The sequence below is a fragment of the Podarcis erhardii genome (genome assembly GCF_964252035.2).
Source record: "Podarcis erhardii genome assembly, chromosome: 3".
Classification (NCBI taxonomy): Eukaryota; Metazoa; Chordata; class Lepidosauria; order Squamata; family Lacertidae; genus Podarcis; species Podarcis erhardii.
The window spans coordinates 98,412,706-98,432,777 of record NC_138507.1 but is presented as its reverse complement, the minus strand read 5'-3'; the positions used below and the strand labels follow the sequence as shown (position 1 = coordinate 98,432,777).

General features: G+C 41.6%; 1 protein-coding gene across 4 annotated transcripts; it reads left to right on the top strand.

The window, feature by feature from the left end:
• The first annotated feature begins 14 nt into the window (after positions 1–14).
• Positions 15–13,381, top strand: FLVCR1 (FLVCR choline and heme transporter 1). 4 transcript variants are annotated; one of them, XM_081854781.1, is made up of 11 exons: positions 15–266; positions 783–1,657; positions 2,879–3,023; positions 4,255–4,395; positions 5,159–5,226; positions 6,142–6,245; positions 8,112–8,222; positions 8,481–8,586; positions 9,312–9,423; positions 11,032–11,096; positions 12,204–13,381. In XM_081854781.1, exons 2-11 carry the CDS (start codon positions 962–964, stop codon positions 12,276–12,278), a joined length of 1,623 nt encoding a protein of 540 aa, XP_081710907.1. In that variant the 5' UTR covers positions 15–266; positions 783–961; the 3' UTR covers positions 12,279–13,381. The 4 variants fall into 4 exon arrangements, with proteins under 4 accessions (XP_081710907.1, XP_081710908.1, XP_081710909.1 ...); XM_081854782.1 differs by having other exon boundaries at positions 17–96; positions 788–1,657; XM_081854783.1 differs by lacking the exon at positions 15–266 and adding an exon at positions 451–536 and having other exon boundaries at positions 5,159–5,230; positions 6,146–6,245.
• Positions 13,382–20,072: the final 6,691 nt, after the last annotated feature.

Here is a 20,072-nt window from a genome sequence, read left to right as displayed (position 1 = left end):
GTGTGTGTGTGGGGGGGTCAATAGAGGCAATAAAAGGGGCTAGTCCCTTGGAGGACGGGGAATAATCCTGCCTGTGTCTGGGATAGGAGTGGGGGGGTGTTTTGTGTGCGTATCTGTGCATCAAAGGATTGTGGGTGTGAGTCTGGGGCAGAGGATAGGAGTTTTGGGGCTGTATCTGTATTTTGGGGGTGTATCTGTGGGGCAAAAGACAGGAGAGTGTGTTTTGGGAGTGTGAGTCTAGGGCAAAGGATAGGAGTTTTGGGGGTGTATCTGTGTTTTGTGTCTGTGTCTGTGGGTCAAAGAATAGGAGAGTGTGTTTTGGGGGGTCTGGGGCAAAGGATAGGAATTTTGGGGGTGTATCTGTGTTTTGTGTCTGTGTCTGTGGGTCAAAGAATAGGAGAGTGCGTTTTGGGGGGTCTGGGGCAAAGGATAGGAATTTTGGGGGTGTATCTGTGTTTTGTGTCTGTGTCTGTGGGTCAAAGAATAGGAGAGTGTGTTTTGGGGGGTCTGGGGCAAAGGATAGGAATTTTGGGGGTGTATCTGTGTTTTGTGTCTGTGTCTGTGGGTCAAAGAATAGGAGAGTGCGTTTTGGGGGGTCTGGGGCAAAGGATAGGAATTTTGGGAGTGTATCTGTGTTTTGTGTCTGTGGGTCAAAGAATAGGAGAGTGTGTTTTGGGGGGTCAGGGGCAAAGGATAGGAATTTTGGGGGTGTATCTGTGTTTTGTGTCTGCGTCTGTGGGTCAAAGAATAGGAGAGTGTGTTTTGGGGGGTCTGGGGCAAAGGATAGGCGTTTTGGGGGTGTATCTGTGGGGCAAAAGATAGGAGAGTGTGTTTTGGGGTGTGTGACTGAGGGGAGGGGCTTTCTGGGTGGGCAAGGGGAGGTCTCCAGTAGATCACCTGTGTGTGACCTGTGGGTGTGTTCAGGGAAGCCGGCTTAAAGGAAACGGACCCAGGCTTGAGGATGGGTGGGGATGGTGCTGACATGTCAGAGGCAGGGGAAGGCGGAGAGGAGGGAGAGGGTGGGGAGATTGTGGAGGTAGCCTTGATGCCTCCCCTGCACCAGAACGGGTGCCTCCCTGGCAGGGAGACACAAAGGAGCAGCAGCTCAGCACCTCTGGTGTCAGTGAGTGATGTGGAGGTTGGAAGAGCTGTTGCGTCCGAGGAGCACCCTGAGGCAGAAGCCATGCTCCCTGCTTCCACATCGGAAGTGAAGCTTATCCCTCGGCTGTCCAAGCGCAGGCTGGTAGTGCTGGTTATCTTCAGCTTGTACTCGCTGGTGAACGCCTTCCAGTGGATCCAGTACAGTATACTGACCAATGTCTTCACCCGTTATTACAACGTCTCCAACTCTCAAATAGACTGGCTGTCCATGACCTATATGGTGACGTACATCCCCCTGATCTTCCCTGCCACTTGGCTGCTGGACACTCGGGGGCTTCGCATCACTGCCTTGCTGGGATCTGGACTCAACTGCCTGGGTGCCTGGATTAAGTGTACCAGCGTCCAACCAAACCTGTATGCGGTCACGTTGGTGGCTCAGATTGTGTGCTCCATAGCCCAGGTCTTTATTCTGGGGCTGCCCTCCCGCATTGCCTCTGTCTGGTTTGGGCCCAAGGAAGTGTCCACTGCTTGTGCTGTAGCTGTTCTGGGCAACCAGGTAAGAGGATGTAGAATGGAAGATGCTTGGGACAGGGGTGTGTCAGTGAGGGATGCTCATCAGGAGAATATCTGGAGAAATCATGCATTTGTAAGGCAGGAGGGAATCTTAAATGGAAAGGGCTAGAATTTTTGTGATGCGGGTGGGGTGGGAAGGCCTAGCAGTGTGTTTTGTTTGTGCCATGTACAGTGGTACCTCGGGTTACATACGCTTCAGGTTACATACGTTTCAGGTTACAGACTCCGCTAACCCAGAAATAGTACCTTGGGTTAAGAACTTTGCTTCAGGATGAGAACAGAAATCGTGCAGCAGCGGCGCAGTGGCAGCAAGAGGCCCCATTAGCTAAAGTGGTGCTTCAGGTTAAGAACAGTTTCAGGTTAATAACAGACCTCCGGGACGAATTAAGTACTTAACCCGAGGCACCACTGTAGTTAGTTGCAGGTTGATGACAAGAAAAGCCCTGTCTGTAGTGGTGTGTCAAAGCAGCTTCGTCCATGGAGAATGATGTTTCAATATAATTGTAACTTAAAACATTTTTCCATGAGCTGTGAAAGACTTTGAAGCTAAAGGCAGTACTGTAGCAGTCTCATTTCCATTAGTCTGCCTACCACCCCAATAATGGTATCCTGTGCAGCTTAATGTAGAACTGTTCTGAATTATACAAAGATAAAACATTGTAAAAGCAGACAACAGCTTTACAGTTTTAAAAGGGTGTTGACTACGAAGCTTCCATGTTTGCCTGTAGCATTTCTGAACTAAAGGCACGAAGTATCTAATGCTTTTTTTTTTTGCAGTTAAACCACGTGCTTCAATTAATTCTGCTGACAGAGAATAGTAAAGAAATTCAGCTGTATCAATTATTGCTGTATCAATAAAATGGAGAAGCTGGTATATTTCAAGATATGAAATTTCAGCCAATGCCTTGATTGCCACCAATATTCAGAGAGAGGCAACACCTTACAGAAATGCTAATAGAGGATAGCGCTTTATGAAACATACCTATAGAAATGGGATGACACACTTTCTCTGTTACCACTATAAATGCCTTGCATTTTAATTCAATAATGATGCACTATTTAAACACTATAAGTGTAGTTAAATCCACCAGGACCTGTTCCCCTTCAGGTTAATGAAGGAACACTTTGATTTCAAACATTCTTTTTTACTTGTAGTTATATGTTTCAATTGCCAAACCTCATTTAGGTTGCCTTTTCTTTACAGCTGGGCACAGCAATCGGCTTCTTATTGCCACCAGTTTTAGTTCCAAACACAGCTGATGACATAGACCTCATGGGACATAACATCCGCATTATGTTCTATGGTACGGCAGCAGTATCCACATTCCTTTTTATACTAGCAGCAGTGGGTAAGTAAAATATCTCTGTAAGCAGTTTTGTCAAAGCTGAAGAAAGCTCTCAAATAAAGCAAATCCAAGTCAGTCAAAGGCTATATTTATATCATAGATGAGGCTATGCTTGACAAAACATTCCAATCCATTAAAAAGAATTAAAATTGGAAAACAGTTAAAATAGCAACAGAGTAAATATTTTCACAGTACATAAAAAATACTGTTTGGAATGCTTTTTGCCTAGTTACGAAATTATTACCTGATTCCATTAACCACCCCCCATCCTTCTAAAACACATTCCTACAAGTTTTGCCTTCATGGCTATAGCTGCTTCATCATTTTCCTTTCTAGGGTTACCTGCAGATAAAAAAGTGCAGCTTGACTTATATTTTTCACTTAACTCCGGGAATAGGAAGGGAGAAAATTCCAAAGTTTATGTTGGGCTGCCGTGAAACAGTCCTACCGGTCAATTCATTTTGTACCAGGTATTTGAAAGTATCTGCAGTGGGAATCTTGCCATCTTCTACTTTGAAAACCAACAACCCAGATGTATTTCTTTTTTGCGGCGGTGCGTCTCTCAGAAATAGGGCATAGATAAAGGGGACATTCAGACAAAAGGAGTTTGAACTGAAGAGGAATAGAAGCAAGTAAATCAAAGCTCTGCATAAAAGAGAACAAGTCCAATGCGGTAGTTAGAAATGAGAGCTGGGGGAAACGGATAAAATGTTTCACTAGCTGAGAGCCTGGAGCAACATCTTAGCAACTCCAGTAGGAAAAAAAGTATACATTTTGGATACAATGAAAATAAACGGTTGCACTACTTGACAGCGAAGGAAATCATGAGGAGAAGCATAAAGAACAGGTTGAACTTGAGGGGAGGAATGAATCAAAGAACTTCTGCTAGCTGGGAAAACACTGTTGCTGGTCTTGAAGCGTGCTTCTTCTCTTTGTCAGATGTGTGTGTGTGTGTGTGTGTGTGTGTGTGTGTGTGTGTGTAGATTGGATTTCCTGAACCTGGTGCCCCCTGTACTAGACTACCAATCCTGTCATGCTGGCTGGGGCTGATGGGAGTTGTAGTCCAACAACATCTGGAGGGGGCCAGGTTGGGAAAGGCCAGATTAGATAAATGATGGGAAAGGTACGCCCTGTGACCTCATCCTCATCTCATGATTTGCATGGTGCTAATTAATATTTTGAATAACAATAGCTGGTTTGCAAAACTTTTATGTCTGTGTCACCTTCTTCCTAGCGTTTAAGGAAAAACCTAAATATCCCCCAAGTCAGTCTCAGGCTGTTCTTCTTGATGTCTCACCTGATAATTATTCCTACAAGCAATCAATGATCAACCTGTTCAGAAATGTTCCTTTTGTTCTTTTGTTGATCAGTTATGGTGAGTATTTTGAGCATCTTTTTTTCATGTGTCTTGTATAACATAGTTGCCGTAACCCCCCCCCCCCAATGTACCTTACTACAGATTCATATATTAGGAGGTAAAGATTTATGCTACTATGTATTTTTTATTTTAAAATAAATCAATAAAATCTAACCATTATCAACTTTAAATGATAAAAACGGGTGACAAGAAGCAGATGACAATATAACAATGTCTTTATATAGTTTATTCAGTTATTCAACAATGTTTTTCTTCATTTAAAAATTTTCTGTACAATCAGTTCCATTTAGAGTCTATTAATATTGCTGAATACTTAGGTAGTATCTGATACTTTCCTTAACTATTCCAATTTTTTTTAGTAGATTCACACATCTTTTAAAAAACTTTTGTAAAGTCAACACCACATGTATACAAATATATTTAGCCTACATGTGGCAGCAAAGATTTATTGTTCAATATAAAATTCTTCTTTGAAAGTTCAGTAGAACTGTGTCATTCTTACTTTAAACTGGTGTTTTGTTTCACTTTTCATGTACTCAAATAAAGTTTACATGTCTAATCAGATTATGGCCTTATACAGCTTAATTAACTACGCTATGTTTGTAATAAACTAAAACAATATGAAGTGATAGAACTGTTTTTTTAGCCTTCAGATACCAATGATTCAAGTTTTCTCCTTTTAAAAAATAAAAATTAATTTTGCTTGATTTCATTTCAGTAACCATACCAGTAGTTTAAACAGTCTTATTTCTCATTGCAGGAATTATGACTGGGGCATTTTATTCAGTCTCAACTCTACTAAACCAAATGATAATAACTCACTATGAGGCAAGTTTCTCTAGACTGTCTGATGATAAATTTATTCTCTTAAAGAATTTCATGTCATGCTTGTTTCAGTTATCACTGTCAAATTAGGGTTGAGAGGGTCGTTTTGCTCAGGGCTGGAACAGATCTGACCTAAGGAATTGGTGATTATATGTGTATGTCATGCCTTGAAGCAGTTTCCAGGCTGCAAACTAAGGGATAGTGCAATAGCACATATGAAGAAAGGGTAGAATCTTTGTGATATTCGTGGCCACAAAAGAGAGGATTGAGTTTCTTGGGGAAGTCTTAAAGAGTAACAAGTAGTTCATCTTCTGGCCTCTGAGTACATCTCCCAAATCTGCTGTAATTTTAAATACTTGATTGGAACCTGTTTGTTCCTTTTGTGAATTTTTTTATATATGTTGGTTGGCTTCTACACATTTTAAAATCACTGTGCTTATAAGCAAGTAGCCTGATTTTAATGCTGTCATGGGAACTGTTAGAATCGGAAGCAATCGAAAACTTTAAAATGACAAAGTGAAAACTATGGTTGTGCAGTACGTTGGCAGGCTGCCTCCTGTTACCAACATTTATTTCATTGATTTGAGTACACTGAAATGTCTTTATAGTCTGGATTAACCCATCTGTGAAAAGCTCTAGCACAGGCTTCCTCAACCTCGGCCCTCCAGATGTTTTTGGCCTACAATTCCCATGATCCCTAGCTGGCAGGACCAGTGGTCAGGGATGATGGGAATTGTAGTCTCAAAACATCTGGAGGGCAGAGGTTGAGTAAGCCTGCTCTAGCAGTTATTTTTTACACTTAGCTACAGCAGCTATGTTTACGTAGATTTTGGCTTTTCTAATAAGTTTGTATGCACATATTCATTGTAGTAAAGAGGGTGCCGCTTACAGATACTTACACAACAATGTTATTCCAAGGGAGAAGAAGTGAATGCAGGAAGGATCGGCCTGACTCTTGTGGTAGCTGGAATGGTGGGTTCAGTTATTTGTGGCTTGTGGCTGGATTACACCAAAACATACAAGTAAGTGTGCGAGTGGGAAACCATAGAATAAGGCTTAAAGGTAAAGGGACCCCTGACCATTAGGTCCAGTCATGGCTGACTCTGGGGTTGCGGCGCTCATCTCGCTTTATTGGCTGAGGGAGCTGGTATACAGCTTCCGGGTCATGTGGCCAGCATGACAAAGCCGCTTCTGGCAAACCAGAGCAGCGCACGGAAACGCCGTTTACCTTCCTGGCAGAGCGGTACCTATTTATCTACTTGCACTTTGATGTGCTTTCGAACTGCTAGATTGGCAGGAGCAGGGACCGAACAACAGGAGCTCACCCCCATGCGGGGATTCGAACCGCTGACTGCTGACTTCACCAAAGTAAATGGATGCTACCAAACCTATCTGGAACTTCCCACCATTAGAGAAGGGAAAATTAGTAAATAACCTGCTTCCCCATTACCTTTTGAGGCCTTCCCTCATATCTCCCTGTTATTTCACTTGTGGGCGGCAGCTTTGTGAGAAAGCCTGTGGTTGAAGTGTGGTCCAGAGAATGGTAAAGAGAATATTAAGTGAAATATTTCAGATTCCTATGGGCCCCCTATTTTGTTTACTGAATTATTTGTTGGGAACTAACGATGATGTTAAATGATAAGGAAAGGTGTACTGAAGCAATAAATAAGCGGAATTCAGTAACTCAACATATAAAGGGAGCTTGGAATGTCAGGAAGTAGGGTAGATTATGTGCTGCAGGACAATTTTAAGCTTTGAATAGCTGCATGCAAGTTAACTTTTAAGGTACAAAAATATTTTTTACTTACTGCAACCCAAGCTGATCAACATTTGCATGCGGGCTTGTGGTCAATGTGCTTTTGATGTGCTTGTAGCTAACACTTTTTCTCTATTAAGCTTCTTTTTTGTATGGTTTAAATATCATAAATTTCATCCTAATAATCTAAAGTGTGTCAGCCCCTTCCAAGAGGGACTTGCCAGACTCCCTTGAGATACACACACACACACACACACACACACACACACACACACACAAAACACATTACTGCCCTATACCCGGAGATCTTAGGGTGGTTCACAGAAAAGATCACAGTGTATAAAATCAAAATAAGAACAATAACCCAATAACACCCCCTGAAAAAGAGCCACGTTTTAAAAGAATATAGGACAGGCATAAGCAAACTCGGCTCTCCAGATGTTTTGGGACTACAACTCCCATCATCCCTGACCACTGGTCCTGCACAGGATGATGGGAGCTGTAGTCCCAAAACATTTGGAGGGCCAAGTTTGCCTATGCCTGGTATAGGATGTCAATCAGGTCAACCAAAGGCTGATTAAGAAGGAACATTTTTGCCTGGTGCCTAAAAGTGTATAATGAAGGTGCCAGGTGAACTTTCCTGGGGAGAGTATTCCACAGATGGGGAGCCACGGCAGAGAAGGCCCGTTCTCCTGTTGCCACCCTCAGGGCCTCTCGAGGAAGAGGCACATGAAGGAGGACCTCAGAAGGTGATCTCAGAATAGGTTCAAGTGACAGGTTAAGAGAGCTGTTTGAGATGGCATGCATTTCTATAGATAATCAGTTGTCCCTAGACCCTGTCTAACTATACTGCATTCCTGCATTGCTAATATTATTGGTGTTTATTGTGGTTTTTATATTGTCTGTATCCTGAGAGATGGGAAGGTACGTTAAATTTTTTTGACCAAGTAGCACAAGACTGTGACAGCCTGTCCTGAGACAAAGCAGGGAAGTGACAGGTTGTCACTGAAATGTAGTGCTGTGCATGTGTGTTTGAACTGCAAAGTAGCTTGGTTTAAACTGTAGCAAAAATAATAATACTGATGCAATCTGAACCTGACAGCGTTGTGTTTTCTTCTTACTCTGTTTACAGGCAGACTACATTTGTTGTGTACATCCTCTCATTTGTTGGGATGGTTGTATTTACATTCACCTTGGACTGTGGACACCTCGTTGTTGTGTTTGTGACTGGTGGAGTGCTAGGGTATGGATCTACAAATTAATAAAATACACTGGTGTATTATATAATGCAGGCTAAATTAAATCTCTTGGGTGTTATTGATCTAAGCCACGCAGTGGACTTAAGTTACTTAAACCAACTGATTTCACTGGGTCTAATAACTTTTCATTTAAAAGAGTTACGAGCTTTCTGGCGCCAATATGTATTTCCTGTGGATGAAAAATAGCTGTTTTTTTTCCCATAACAACTGTTGCTCATTTGAACTTTGGGTTTCTATGGCAGCTTCTTCATGACTGGTTACCTCCCCCTTGGCTTTGAATTTGCTGTGGAAATTACATACCCTGAATCAGAGGGCACCTCCTCAGGGCTTCTGAATGCTTCGGCGCAGGTAACAATGGGATGTTTTGTAAAACTAATCTGCTCCAATAATTAATGCTCTGTTTTGAGTTCTGGTAGCACTCTGTTTTGTTATCAGGCATGATAGACCGACTTACCGTACATTGTCTCTAAATGGCATACCCAGAGAATGCAGAAGTGAAACTCTCTACCCCAGGTGGTGCAGTGGGCCAGTGCACCTGACTGTTAACCAGAAGCTTGGTGATTTGAGCCCAGCAAGGGTTGGCTGTGGGCAGGATTCCTGCATTTGAGCGGGTTGGACTAGATGACCCTTGGGGGTCCCATCCAACTTTACAATTCTATGATTCTATGAAATACATTTCTGGCAGGCTCTTCTGCTGAGAAGGCTCCTACTGTAGCTTTCATAAAATCAATAACAGGCAAGGCAGGCAGCCCTTGCCCTTAGGCTTGCACTCTAAAAGACACAACCCAACAGGCAATATGTGAAAAGGAAAGAAAGGCAAACTAGGGCACCAGTTCATAGGAATACAAAATTCTTACAGTGACCAGCTCAAGTGAAAACCATCCAAAAGTGAAGAAAGATTTAGCTAGTATCTCAGCAGAGCTGATGACCCTGCCCTGTTTCCTATCTCTCCCTCTGCTGCAACACAACCACTGTGAACAAGCACCATGCAAGTTTTAACTGTGATAGCATTGTAGTGAAGATACTCTTTATCGAGAAGCAATCTGAAATTCCTTCTTATGGTCTATTTACAGATATTTGGGATTATCTTTACGCTGATTCAAGGAAAGCTCACAACAGATTACAATCCCCGTGCAGGAAACATCTTCCTCTTCGTATGGATGTTTATAGGTATCATTTTAACAGGTAACGAGTTGGCTTTCTTTCTCAAATTAGTGTATAAATGTATTTTCTTCTTATGGAATAGTATGCAGTCCATCCCAAAGACCTGATTCGTTCATATTTTATTTCTGTTTTATTAATTTGAAACATTTCTATCCTGACTTTCTATTAAACATACCCAAAGTGTCTCACAACAATAACAACATTAACAACAATGTATCATAAAAGCAGCCATATGACAAAGTAAGATGGATGAAAATAATTAAGTTCTCAAAAGCAGGGGAATATCAATAAAAGTGATAAAAAACAGCTGGTTGCCTGGCTATATCTACTTTAAAAGAGGAAAAATGAGGTGAGGAGGAAGTGGCCTGTGGGTAGCTTGCTTTTTTTTTAAAAAAAGAGCTAGTTAGATTTAAGAGTGGGATGTGAGTAAAGAAAGCTTATTAGGATTACTGGCTGCCATCCAAACTATTGTGACAACAAAGAAAACTAAATCTTCCTTTGTCTGATAGCAGTAGAACCCTGCACTAAGAAGTAAAATGTGAGCAAGGTTATTAAATAGTTGAATGAGCAAAACTGCTTGAAGAGCATGAAAGCTGTGCTGTGATGCTAAACTCACACAGGCTGCAGCCCTAAACACACTCAGGAAGCGGGGAAACTTATTCTGATTTAAACATGTCCAGCATGGTCAACTGGAAATAAACCTTATTAAACACAGTACATTTAAGTATATATGCTTAGGGTTGCTGTGTAAGTTGAATGCGTCTTCTGTTCATTCAACAAATGGGCTTTTTGGTCTTTGTGTTTCTACAGTTTGGCTCTAGACCAGGCATAGGCAACCTTCGGCCCTCCAGATGTTTTGGCCTACAATTCTCATGATCCCTAGCTAACAGGACCAGTGGTCAGGGATGATGGGAATTGTAGTCCAAAACATCTGGAGGGCCGAAGGTTGCCTATGCTTGATCTAGACTCCCATTCATTCCCCATTATAGGCTAGCGGTTCATAATTATTTGGGTGTGTATAAATTGGTAGATCAATTTAGCCAGGTGGAAACTAGAAATATGCAATATTAGTGTTTAATATCAAAGATAACAACAATATGTTTAGGGAAGTTTTTAATGACTGATGTTTTAATGTGTTTTTTACCTTTTGTTGGAAGCCACCCAGAGTGGCTGGGAAACCCAGCCAGATGGGTGGGGTAGAAATAATAAATTATTATCATATAAATTATTATATGTTCTAGCTCCTCCTCTTCCTGCCTGCAGCACATGAAACATTTTATTTTATTTTATTTTTTAATGAAAGCTGAAGTTTTCAGAGTGCTGAGTCCTGCACCATTGTCAAATTTGACCCTCGTCAACATTTGATAAATGTGTTTCAGCATCCAGGGCTGTTAACTGCTGCATGTTTCAGCCTGGAACCTGTCTGAAAATCACTGTTGTAGACTGAGAAACAACAGCTAGGAATAAGGCAGGTATCATGTGGTCTGCAGAGCAATAATGATGTTAGTCTTTTGCTGCAAAAGCAATAGTCTCATAGCACCTTAAAGACCAACAGAATTTATCCTGCAAAAATATGCACGGCAGTGAATATGCTGGTATTCATATGCTTCTTTTCTTTCCTCCTTTTAGCTTTAATCAAATCAGATTTGCGAAGGCACAATGTGAATTCAGGGATAAGTGTTGACATTAAATCTGTAAGTAGTTTTAATCTTTTAATTTGCTGGCATAATCGACCACTAATACCTGGCACTCGGCAGTAGACTGTTGAACACAATGTCTTTAGAGTTCTATTGCTTTGAGTAGCAGATTTCAAGTTCAGCTTGCCATTATTTAAAAGAGCTTTGTGGTTGTATTCCCCCCCCCCCATGATAAATTTTTATTAGTTTTCAATTACAGTCCAATAATAGCCTCATTATAACAATACCAAATTATAATACAACTATTAATACCAATCATTCAAATACCGAATTATATAATTTACTTAAAGTGGCCCTCCCACGTGCCAGATTGGATGGTTTGATTATTTTCTTATTTTCTGCGTTCTAAAATCTTAATTCGTTTCAATTACATTCCGGTCATAATAATAATCCCTTATACAACAACTGCAATATTAATAACTTCTATTCGTGCTGACACATTGAATGGTATATAAAACTGCAAGTGAGGAACTCAAACTATATCCTTGTTCTTCCTGTGTGTGGCAATTATTCTGTCCGTGGTGTTTCTGACACTGGTAGCTTATTGTCACAAGTTACTCAGAGGCAGCAAGAAGTAGTGGCACTTCTTTCTTAACGGCCATGCTTTGATCCACCTACAAAAGAGAGAGCTGCATGGACTCGTCTCAGTAATATCTTAATCAAAGGGAAATGGTCACCTGTAAAGTAATCAAAACATCATAGAACATTGCACACAAAACAAGCAATCCAATAGCCTATCCCAAATCAGTTACAAGGCATGTAAAGTTAGAGAACTCTCAAACTTATACAGTGAGAAAGCTCCAAAATATAAGGCACTTCTGTCTTTGTGGGCTCACTTTGATACCCATTATCACCAGCTGAACCAGATACTAGAATTAATAATGCTGGTTTTAGGAGTTGGAATAATTAGTGGCCCAAGCAATAGGTTTATTGGCTTTTTCCTTATATCTCCATTCTTCAGAATTTGTAAGCCCCCCTACTCATATTATGTTCAAGCTAGTTTTCACTATTGATTTCTAAAATTATGATTATTGTAGCCTCAGAGCCCAGGCAACCCTGTCAAGAATGGATTGAATCAGCCATCAATTTTATTTTTTCTCACAGATGTCAGTTGACGGTCCTACAGAAGATGAACTGAGTAAAACCGCATCGAAAAGCCAGTCTGAATTAAACATTTAGGATGGAAGAAAGAAGTGCCAGATACTCATAATTTTCAAGTTAGACCAAGTAGAAGCAACCTGACAGATAGAGAACAAGAACTGTCTCGAAGTAACGTGTTTGCAGTCATGATCATGCAGTACTGCTTATATATGAACTCAAGATACACATACACTCTGCTGAAGGCACCTGTTAATTTTATGGCGACTTATTTATAGTGGGATTCTTAACTTTTATTTATTTATTAGTTGTGCAGTTTAAGATCTCCAGCAGTCTGTCATTCCTTTGTGGAAGCTGTACAGTTTCAGCAGAGACAGAAAAACTGCAATCATAAACATAGTGTGGGATAAGCACCATTGAACAAATGCAGCCGGTCTTACTTCCAAGTTAGGATGCATAGTACTGTAATGTAAACTAGGGATGGGGAAACTGTGGCACTTCAACTTCCATTGTCCCTGGCCAGTGGTCATACTGCCTGGGGCTACTGGGAATTGGAGTCCAATGTTATTTGGGGGGGGGGGGCACAGGTCCTGATCTTTGCTGCAAAGGAACTTGAGTACTGTGGCAAGTACGAGTAAGTTCTAATTAAAAGCTGCACAACTAATTAATCCACACATCTTTTATATGAAGGTGTGCTCTTAAGATTAGCATGAATTAAAGGAGCATTTTAAAACTTTTTTTATTGTAAATATATTGGAAATTTTAATCCGCCACTTCTACAGGAGGTGGCATTTCCTCCAGCACAACATGCAGTATACTTAATTCAGATTTTGAATGTGTTATACTGTAGTTTCTGTTCGCCATTTCTGTTGGCCTTGAAAGGATTATAGTTTATGAAACCTCTTGTCTTTAAATACTGATGTGGGAGCTTCATAAGCTCATACTTTTTTTTTCTTGTTTGAGAGAGTCTGGATTTCTGAGCTACAAAACCAGATCCTCATCTGTCCATATTTTTTTCCTTTGCATTTTGAAAATGCAGCTGTGTTTTTCTTAATGTTTGAATGGTGAAAAAAAGCATTGCCAGACCGTACAAAGGCATGTACGTGCAGCCATTCTTCATTTGTGTGTCTATATGTTTGTTGGTGAAAAGTAATGGGCAAATAAAAGTATTGCAAGAGCACAAAGTGAATGTATATCTACTGCTTCACCTGGTTAGAGTCGTGTGCAGGTTTATAATATTGTGCCTTTTCCTGCTGAATCGTGTAGCAAATGAATCAGGCCTCAGATTTGTGCTTTATGCCCTCTTGTGAAGTTAAGGAAAAACTTGAAAGTACATATTCAGCCTCTGCTGCTTGCTGATTTGGTGGAAATTTTTGTGTGTCCATTGGAGAAATATTTTGTCTGTTAAATGTTCTTCCTTCATGTCACTTGAATACAACTTGCCTGGTAGTAAATGATGGTTACCTTTTTAGATCTCTCTCTGCTTTAAAGGGAGGAGGAAAGTGGAGAGCCAGTGTGATGTAGTGGTAAAGAGCGATAGTCTCGTAATCTGGGGAACCGGGTTCGCGTCTCCGCTCCTCCACATGCAGCTGCTGGGTGACCTTAGGCTTGTCACACTTCTTTGAAGTCTCTCAGCCCCACTCACCTCACAGAGTGTTTGTTGTGGGGGAGGAAGGGAAAGGAGAATGTTAGCCGCTTTGAGACTCCTTTGGGTAGTGATAAAGCGGGATATCAAATCCAAATTCTTCTCTTCTTCTAAATATGAGTCACAGTGATCCAGCATGCTAAATGATTCTGCAGCTTTTCAGCATTTCACAACATTTCTAGACTCCTTTACTGCTTCTGCTCTCAAGTACCTTTGTCACATGACACATACCAACATGCAGGTATTATCTATAGCTGTAATTCCACATGCTGCAGAAATCCATCAATTAAAAAATCCCCCCCATAGGTGGAATTCAATTGTTACGCCATTTAAAATGTTCTGTTTGCCCAAGCATATTGGCTTGGCAGGTGGAATGATCTCCCCTCCCCCCACATACTGTTTCCAACCCCACCCAGACAACTTTTTCTGGTGGGGAAGTGTTGCCCTTCTGCTGTTCATTAAGTGAATCCCACCCTAAATCTAGGGTGGTTTGTTTTTTTGAAGGAAACATTCTTTTTCTGCCATCTCTTGCCTTGGAACATCTTTCATAAGAGAGATAGCTTTATAGCTAAACTTGTTATATAAATTTAAAATGGCCAATTTTTGACACCCCCCCCAAAAGCCACCTTTAAAAATCACCATACCTTTAGTATGACATTTGGAGCTTAAAGTAAGTTAGTTTCCTTCCAGAATTAACGTTAAAACCTTAATCCTGCTGAATCCCCTGTTTTATGTCTTTTGCCAAATTGCAGAGCTGCCTTCTGAAAAGCTCCCAAATAAGTTTGACCTGGCAGAATGCCTGTGGGGATTTTTAAATCCAAGTGTTCCTTGTAATGAGTGCTTAATGGCAGCTACAACAATGGCTCCCTGTTGGGACTGTGCAAGTTCTTCCCTGGGACTTCAGGTATACATTGGCAAATTATGTTCTGGATTAAATAAAAAATAAAAAGGGGTAAGTGTGCTGCATAGTTTAAATAGGCAAATTTATTTGCTATCTAAATAATTGTTGGTCAATGGGGAGCTGGCGACATGTTACTTGTATGTATACCGAACAGTGTGGAATTTTGCATCATTTCAGTTCACAAGGGAATCTATAGGCAGATCTCTGAGCTTAGAAAAACTGGCGTTTTAAGTTCTCTTGCTGGGTTTCAAAGAACTGCTTAGCTGGTTGTACTAGCCAGTGGGATTTTTCTTTTTACCTCCAGAATGTATCTCAAACTAATTTTGATGCTCCCCTCTATTTCAAAACCACTTTGTTATCTAGCTTGGGTTGCTTCTGTTTGAGAAAAACAATGGCTCACATGGCTAGAGATTCAGGGTTCTTGGAAACCTGGCCCCTCTGCTTTGATTACTTGACAGGATTCTTGGTTGTGCTATTGGTTCAGGGATGGCCCACCCATGAGACAGGGTGAGGCAAATGCCTCAGGCGGCAGAATCCACAGGGGCAGCAGATCCCTATGTTGATCTTTATTCCCTCCATGTTCCTGGGTATAGCTCTTCACTTACCCCTTCTTCCCTGGCAGGGAGGGGTGCACCATTTTGAGGTTCACCTCAGATGCCAACATGTATTGGGCCGGCCCTGTATCTGTTGGATAGTTAAACTCGGTATCTCTAAAACATGCCAGAAGCCCTTTCAATAAATAGTGGGTCCAAAATCTTCTTACTGAGGGTCTCCATTACGGCCTCTTAGGAACTCATTTTGCTTTCACTATCTTATGTGGAATCCATACTTTCTCAGGTTTGAGCTTTCTCAAATGTGCAGTGTCTGAGTGATCCATTGAGGTATAAGTGGGTGGATTTTTGTCATGTTATTTTTTTTCTAATTTCATCTACATTGGGGCTGGAGTGGAGCTCTGCTTATTGGGCACTGCTGTGGGTGAAAGGGGGGCAGGATATATTTTTAACCCTTCACCCCATAGCCACTGTGCTCCCCGCAATCTGCTTTGGAGAGTTGGGGGAACCCTTTACACCACGCATGGAAGGTGGAGCTGGACTCTGACAGGCAAAGGAGGAATGTTCTGGAATTTCCCGGAATTACTGTATAAATTTGAACAGCTTTAACACAATGTATTTATAATCTTGAAATCTACTATGGCAATCATTGTATCAGATGTTGGTTCAAGTCCCTCATGTTGTGTATCCTCAAAGAACCTGATGTTGACCCTAGTGCTCTCTGCCAGTTCTCGTCGTTTCCATAACCTTATTTTCCTCCCAAGCAAATCCAGCTTCAGAGCAAGCCTCTCTACTACATTGTGTGTACATTTTTGATGTGGTAATATGCAACAAACAGTTAAAAGACAATATGTCCAGACAGCCTTCACTGATCTGGGGCCCTCCAAATGAATAAACAAAATAGAAAAATACAGCTTCCATCAGCTCTAGCTGGCAAGGCCGTGCTGGCTGAGGTGGATGAGAATTGTAGTTCAAGGCATCTGGGTTGGTGAAGGCTATGGAGAAATGCTGATGTGCTTGCTGTCCCGGGGTCCATTGGGAGGAAGTGTGGGGTAGCAATTCAATAAATAATAATAAATAGAAAATGGTGGTTTGTGGCTCGGTATTCTTTTAACACCACGAAGTAGCTATGCTTGCATTTTGGACTGTGTCCTCATAAAAGTGTGGTCATTAACACCAAGTATTTTTTTATTCTGTACTTGGAATATGAACATTGTCTCCCCACCGCACCCCTTGGTAAATATAAACAGATGAAACATATCTGTAAGTTAAGCACTGACATTGCTAGATACAAACATCAGGTCCTGTAGGTATGTAGACAAAACATTTATGCCTCGCTACTACTTCAGGAGATCAAGGAAGCCAGGGAATGATCTTGATATTCTATGCTGTGTCATGTTGACCTCGCAACTAGGGTTTCAGCTGGCCCTGAGGCTAAACAGCTGTTTGAGTAGAAAACTTGATATACACTTAGTACAAAGACACTTCTATGTCTTGGTTTAATTTGCTTCAGGGCTCCCTTTATTCCTGCTGTCACTCGCTGTTCACCCTCCTCGTGTTCCTGACCTTTGGGGATACTGACCTATTTAGCTGTCTGATCATGGCAACTGCTTCAAGTTGGTTAGAATTCTGACAGCAGAATTAACTCCCTCCAGGCATGTCCAAAGTCTGTTTCGGGGGCCCAATTTGGCCCCTGTGGCAGTTTATTGCCTGGGATAAAATCCTAAAAAAATCAAAGCTTGGATACCACTGCCGGGCCTAAACTGATCTATAACTTGATTCTGAGTCATTATTAGGAAGGATTCATCCAGACGTGAACCATGAACTTTACCAGTGTAGTTGACAGTGGTTTTTTTTTTTAATACAGTGGTACCTCGGGTTAAGTACGTAATGCGTTCCGGAGGTCCATTCTTAACCTGAAACTGTTCTTAACCTGAAGCTCCACTTTAGCTAATGGGGCCTCCCGCTGCTGCCACGCCACCGGAGCACAATTTCTGTTCTCATCCTGAAGCAAAGTTCTTAATGAGGCTGCATTTTAATATTTTAATGTTTCAATATTTTAATGTTGTATTTTAATCTTGTTTTTTAAGTTGTATTTGTTCAATTTGTTTTTATTATTGCTTGTTAGCCACCCTGAGCCCGGCCTTGGCTGGGGAGGGCGGGTTATAAATAAAAATTATTTATAAAAATTATTATTATTATTAACCCAAGGTACTATTTCTGGGTTAGTGGAGTCTGTAACCTGAAGCGTATGTAACCCGAGGTACCACTGTAGTCACTTTTTTAAAAAAAAAAAAAGCCTTGCATATTCTAGCTAACTGTACATGTCATTAATATTTCAGAGTGGAAGTGATTTTTTCCCTTGCTTAACAGTTCTCAGTGTTTTGAGTGGGCACAGGTATGGCAGCATGAGAGACTATAAACAAAATCTAGTGAATAGGTGCTACACTAATTACTCAGTTGCAAGTGCAGAGAATTTGTGAGCAGCCATCCGGCTACTGCTGCTGTTATAACTACCAGGCACTGTTTGGCACAATTCTGCAACAATTAGAGAACACCCACTGATTTTTTAAAATATTGTTGGCTGCTAGGCATATCTACCTCCTCCCCTCATCTGATAGCTCTCCCTGTGTATAAACAGTCATCATTCTTGTGCAATTTCTTTTTGCAGCTAAGCATATCATTCAGCAAGGTCTTACTGCTACGTTCTAGGTACACAACGACCTGGTTTGTTTCCTATATGCTAGTATGATGTACCGTCTTCTCACATGATCTTATTTCCTAATCCTGTGCTAGAAATAGCTCCTAAGATTAAATAATAAGCAGGTCAGACTTTGAAGGACATGGACCTCCTTGAAGATGTAACTGATTTCTGACACCGAACATTGCGGGCAGATTCTAGGGTGGAAAGATTTTTACCTTTGCCCCAGTAGTGTTACAGCACCCTCTACTTCCTTGCTTAGAACCAAATGGTCCCTACTATCTTGTATGGCTGAAAGTAAATATAGCTCATTCTACCAATAGGCTTTCCCACTCCCTCCTGACACCTCAAAAAAGTGTTGTAACTGTTTCTACAGAGTTGTAAGACCCAAAGTATTACAATGTCATTTCAGGGTTGCTGATCCTAGCAAGGCTTTCATTTAAAGTCTGGATTCATAACCTTCATAATGGAGGTGGTTTCAAGCTAGCAAATGAAGAGTGAGGTGGGAAAATCATTGTCTTTTTGATTGTATTAATACTGTAATCCATTTTTGTACTTGCCTATATTGGGGTGTGTGTATTACTACTTATACTAATGGTCCCAATCCAGTAGGGTTTCTTCTTCATCTTTTCTTGCCTTCCTTCTCCATCCCTGAAAGTTTTTTTAAAATGCCCTTTTCTAGTAAAAAGCTGGCCATTTTTTTTTTCTTTTTCGTGAAGGCTGAGTTTGCATGGAGATCACTGTCTATTGCTAAAGTTTCAGCTGAGGGAGACCTCTGCTGTTAGCTTTGAGCATTGGTTCCATGCCTCCAATAGCAATCAATGGACTGGAGACCCAAGATATGTGACTGCCGTAGCGGTAAGTGAATTAAATTACTAGCTGGCTTCTAAACACTCTCCCAGCTGGAAGGCAGCCCAAGTGCAGACAGCATGACATGGTCTGAGCTGCTGAACAAGGCTGGCAACTCCTTGTAAAACCACAAAACATATAATGAAATGAGGACGTATCCTATAAAAGGATAAAGGATTGGCATATAGCGTGTATAAGGCCTTGTGATATTAGCAAACTCAGCATGCTACACAGTTAAGCACTGAGTGGAAGGCCTTTGATTAATGTTATATAATAATACTAATAATAATACTAATAATAAATTTATACCCCACCCATCTGGTTGGGCCTCCCCAGCCACTCTGGGCGGCTTCCAACAAAGTATTAAAATACAGTAGTCTGTTAAACATTAAAAGCTTCCCTAAAGATGCCTTCAGATGTCTTCTAAAAGTCTGGTAGTTGTTCTTCTCTTTGACATCTGGTGGGAGGGCGTTCCACAGGGCGGGTGCCACTGCCGAGAAGGCCCTCTGCCTGGTTCCCTGTAACTTGGCTTCTCGCAGTGAGGGAACTGCCAGAAGGCTCTCGGCGCTGGACCTTAGTGTCTGGGCAGAACAACAGGGGTGGAGACGCTCCTTCAGGTATACTGGACTGAGGCCGTTTAGGGCTTTAAAGGTCAGCACCAACACTTTGAATGGTGCTCAGAAACATACTGGGAGCCAATGTAGGTCTTTCAAGACCGGTGTTATGTGGTCTCGACGGCCGCTCCCAGTCACAAGTCTAGCTGCTGCATTCTGGATTCTGGAGGTTGTCCCCTCAATGGAAAAGGGGACCATTGGTTGGGCACCCTGATTCCTGACCATTTCTCGTAGCCACTTCAAACTTCTCACACACTTGACTCTTTGTGGACTATAGGTAAAGGTAAAGGGACCCCTGACTATTAGGTCCAGTCATGACCGACTGGGGTTGCGGCGCTCATCTTGTTTTATTGGCCGAGGGAGCCAGCGTACAGCTTCCGGGTCATGTGGCCAGCATGACTAAGCCACTTCTGGCGAACCAGAGCAGCGCACGGAAACACTGTTTACCTTTCCACCGGAGTGGTACCTATTTATCTACTTGCACTTTGACGTGCTTTTGAAATGCTAGGTTGGCAGGAGGAGGGACCGAGCAATAGGAGCTCACCCTGTCATGGGGATTTGAACCGCCGACCTTCTGATCGGCAAGTCCTAGGCTCTGTGGTTTAACCCACAGC

Excerpts from the sequence above, each read along its gene's own strand:
- FLVCR1 (XM_081854781.1), top strand. The coding sequence starts at position 962 with ATGGGTGGGGATGGTGCTGACATGTCAGAGGCAGGGGAAGGCGGAGAG. Across the intron at positions 3,024-4,254 it reads TTTTATACTAGCAGCAGTGG|CGTTTAAGGAAAAACCTAAA; the intron begins GTAAGTAAAATA and ends CCTTCTTCCTAG. Across the intron at positions 11,097-12,203 it reads TAAGTGTTGACATTAAATCT|ATGTCAGTTGACGGTCCTAC; the intron begins GTAAGTAGTTTT and ends TTTTTCTCACAG.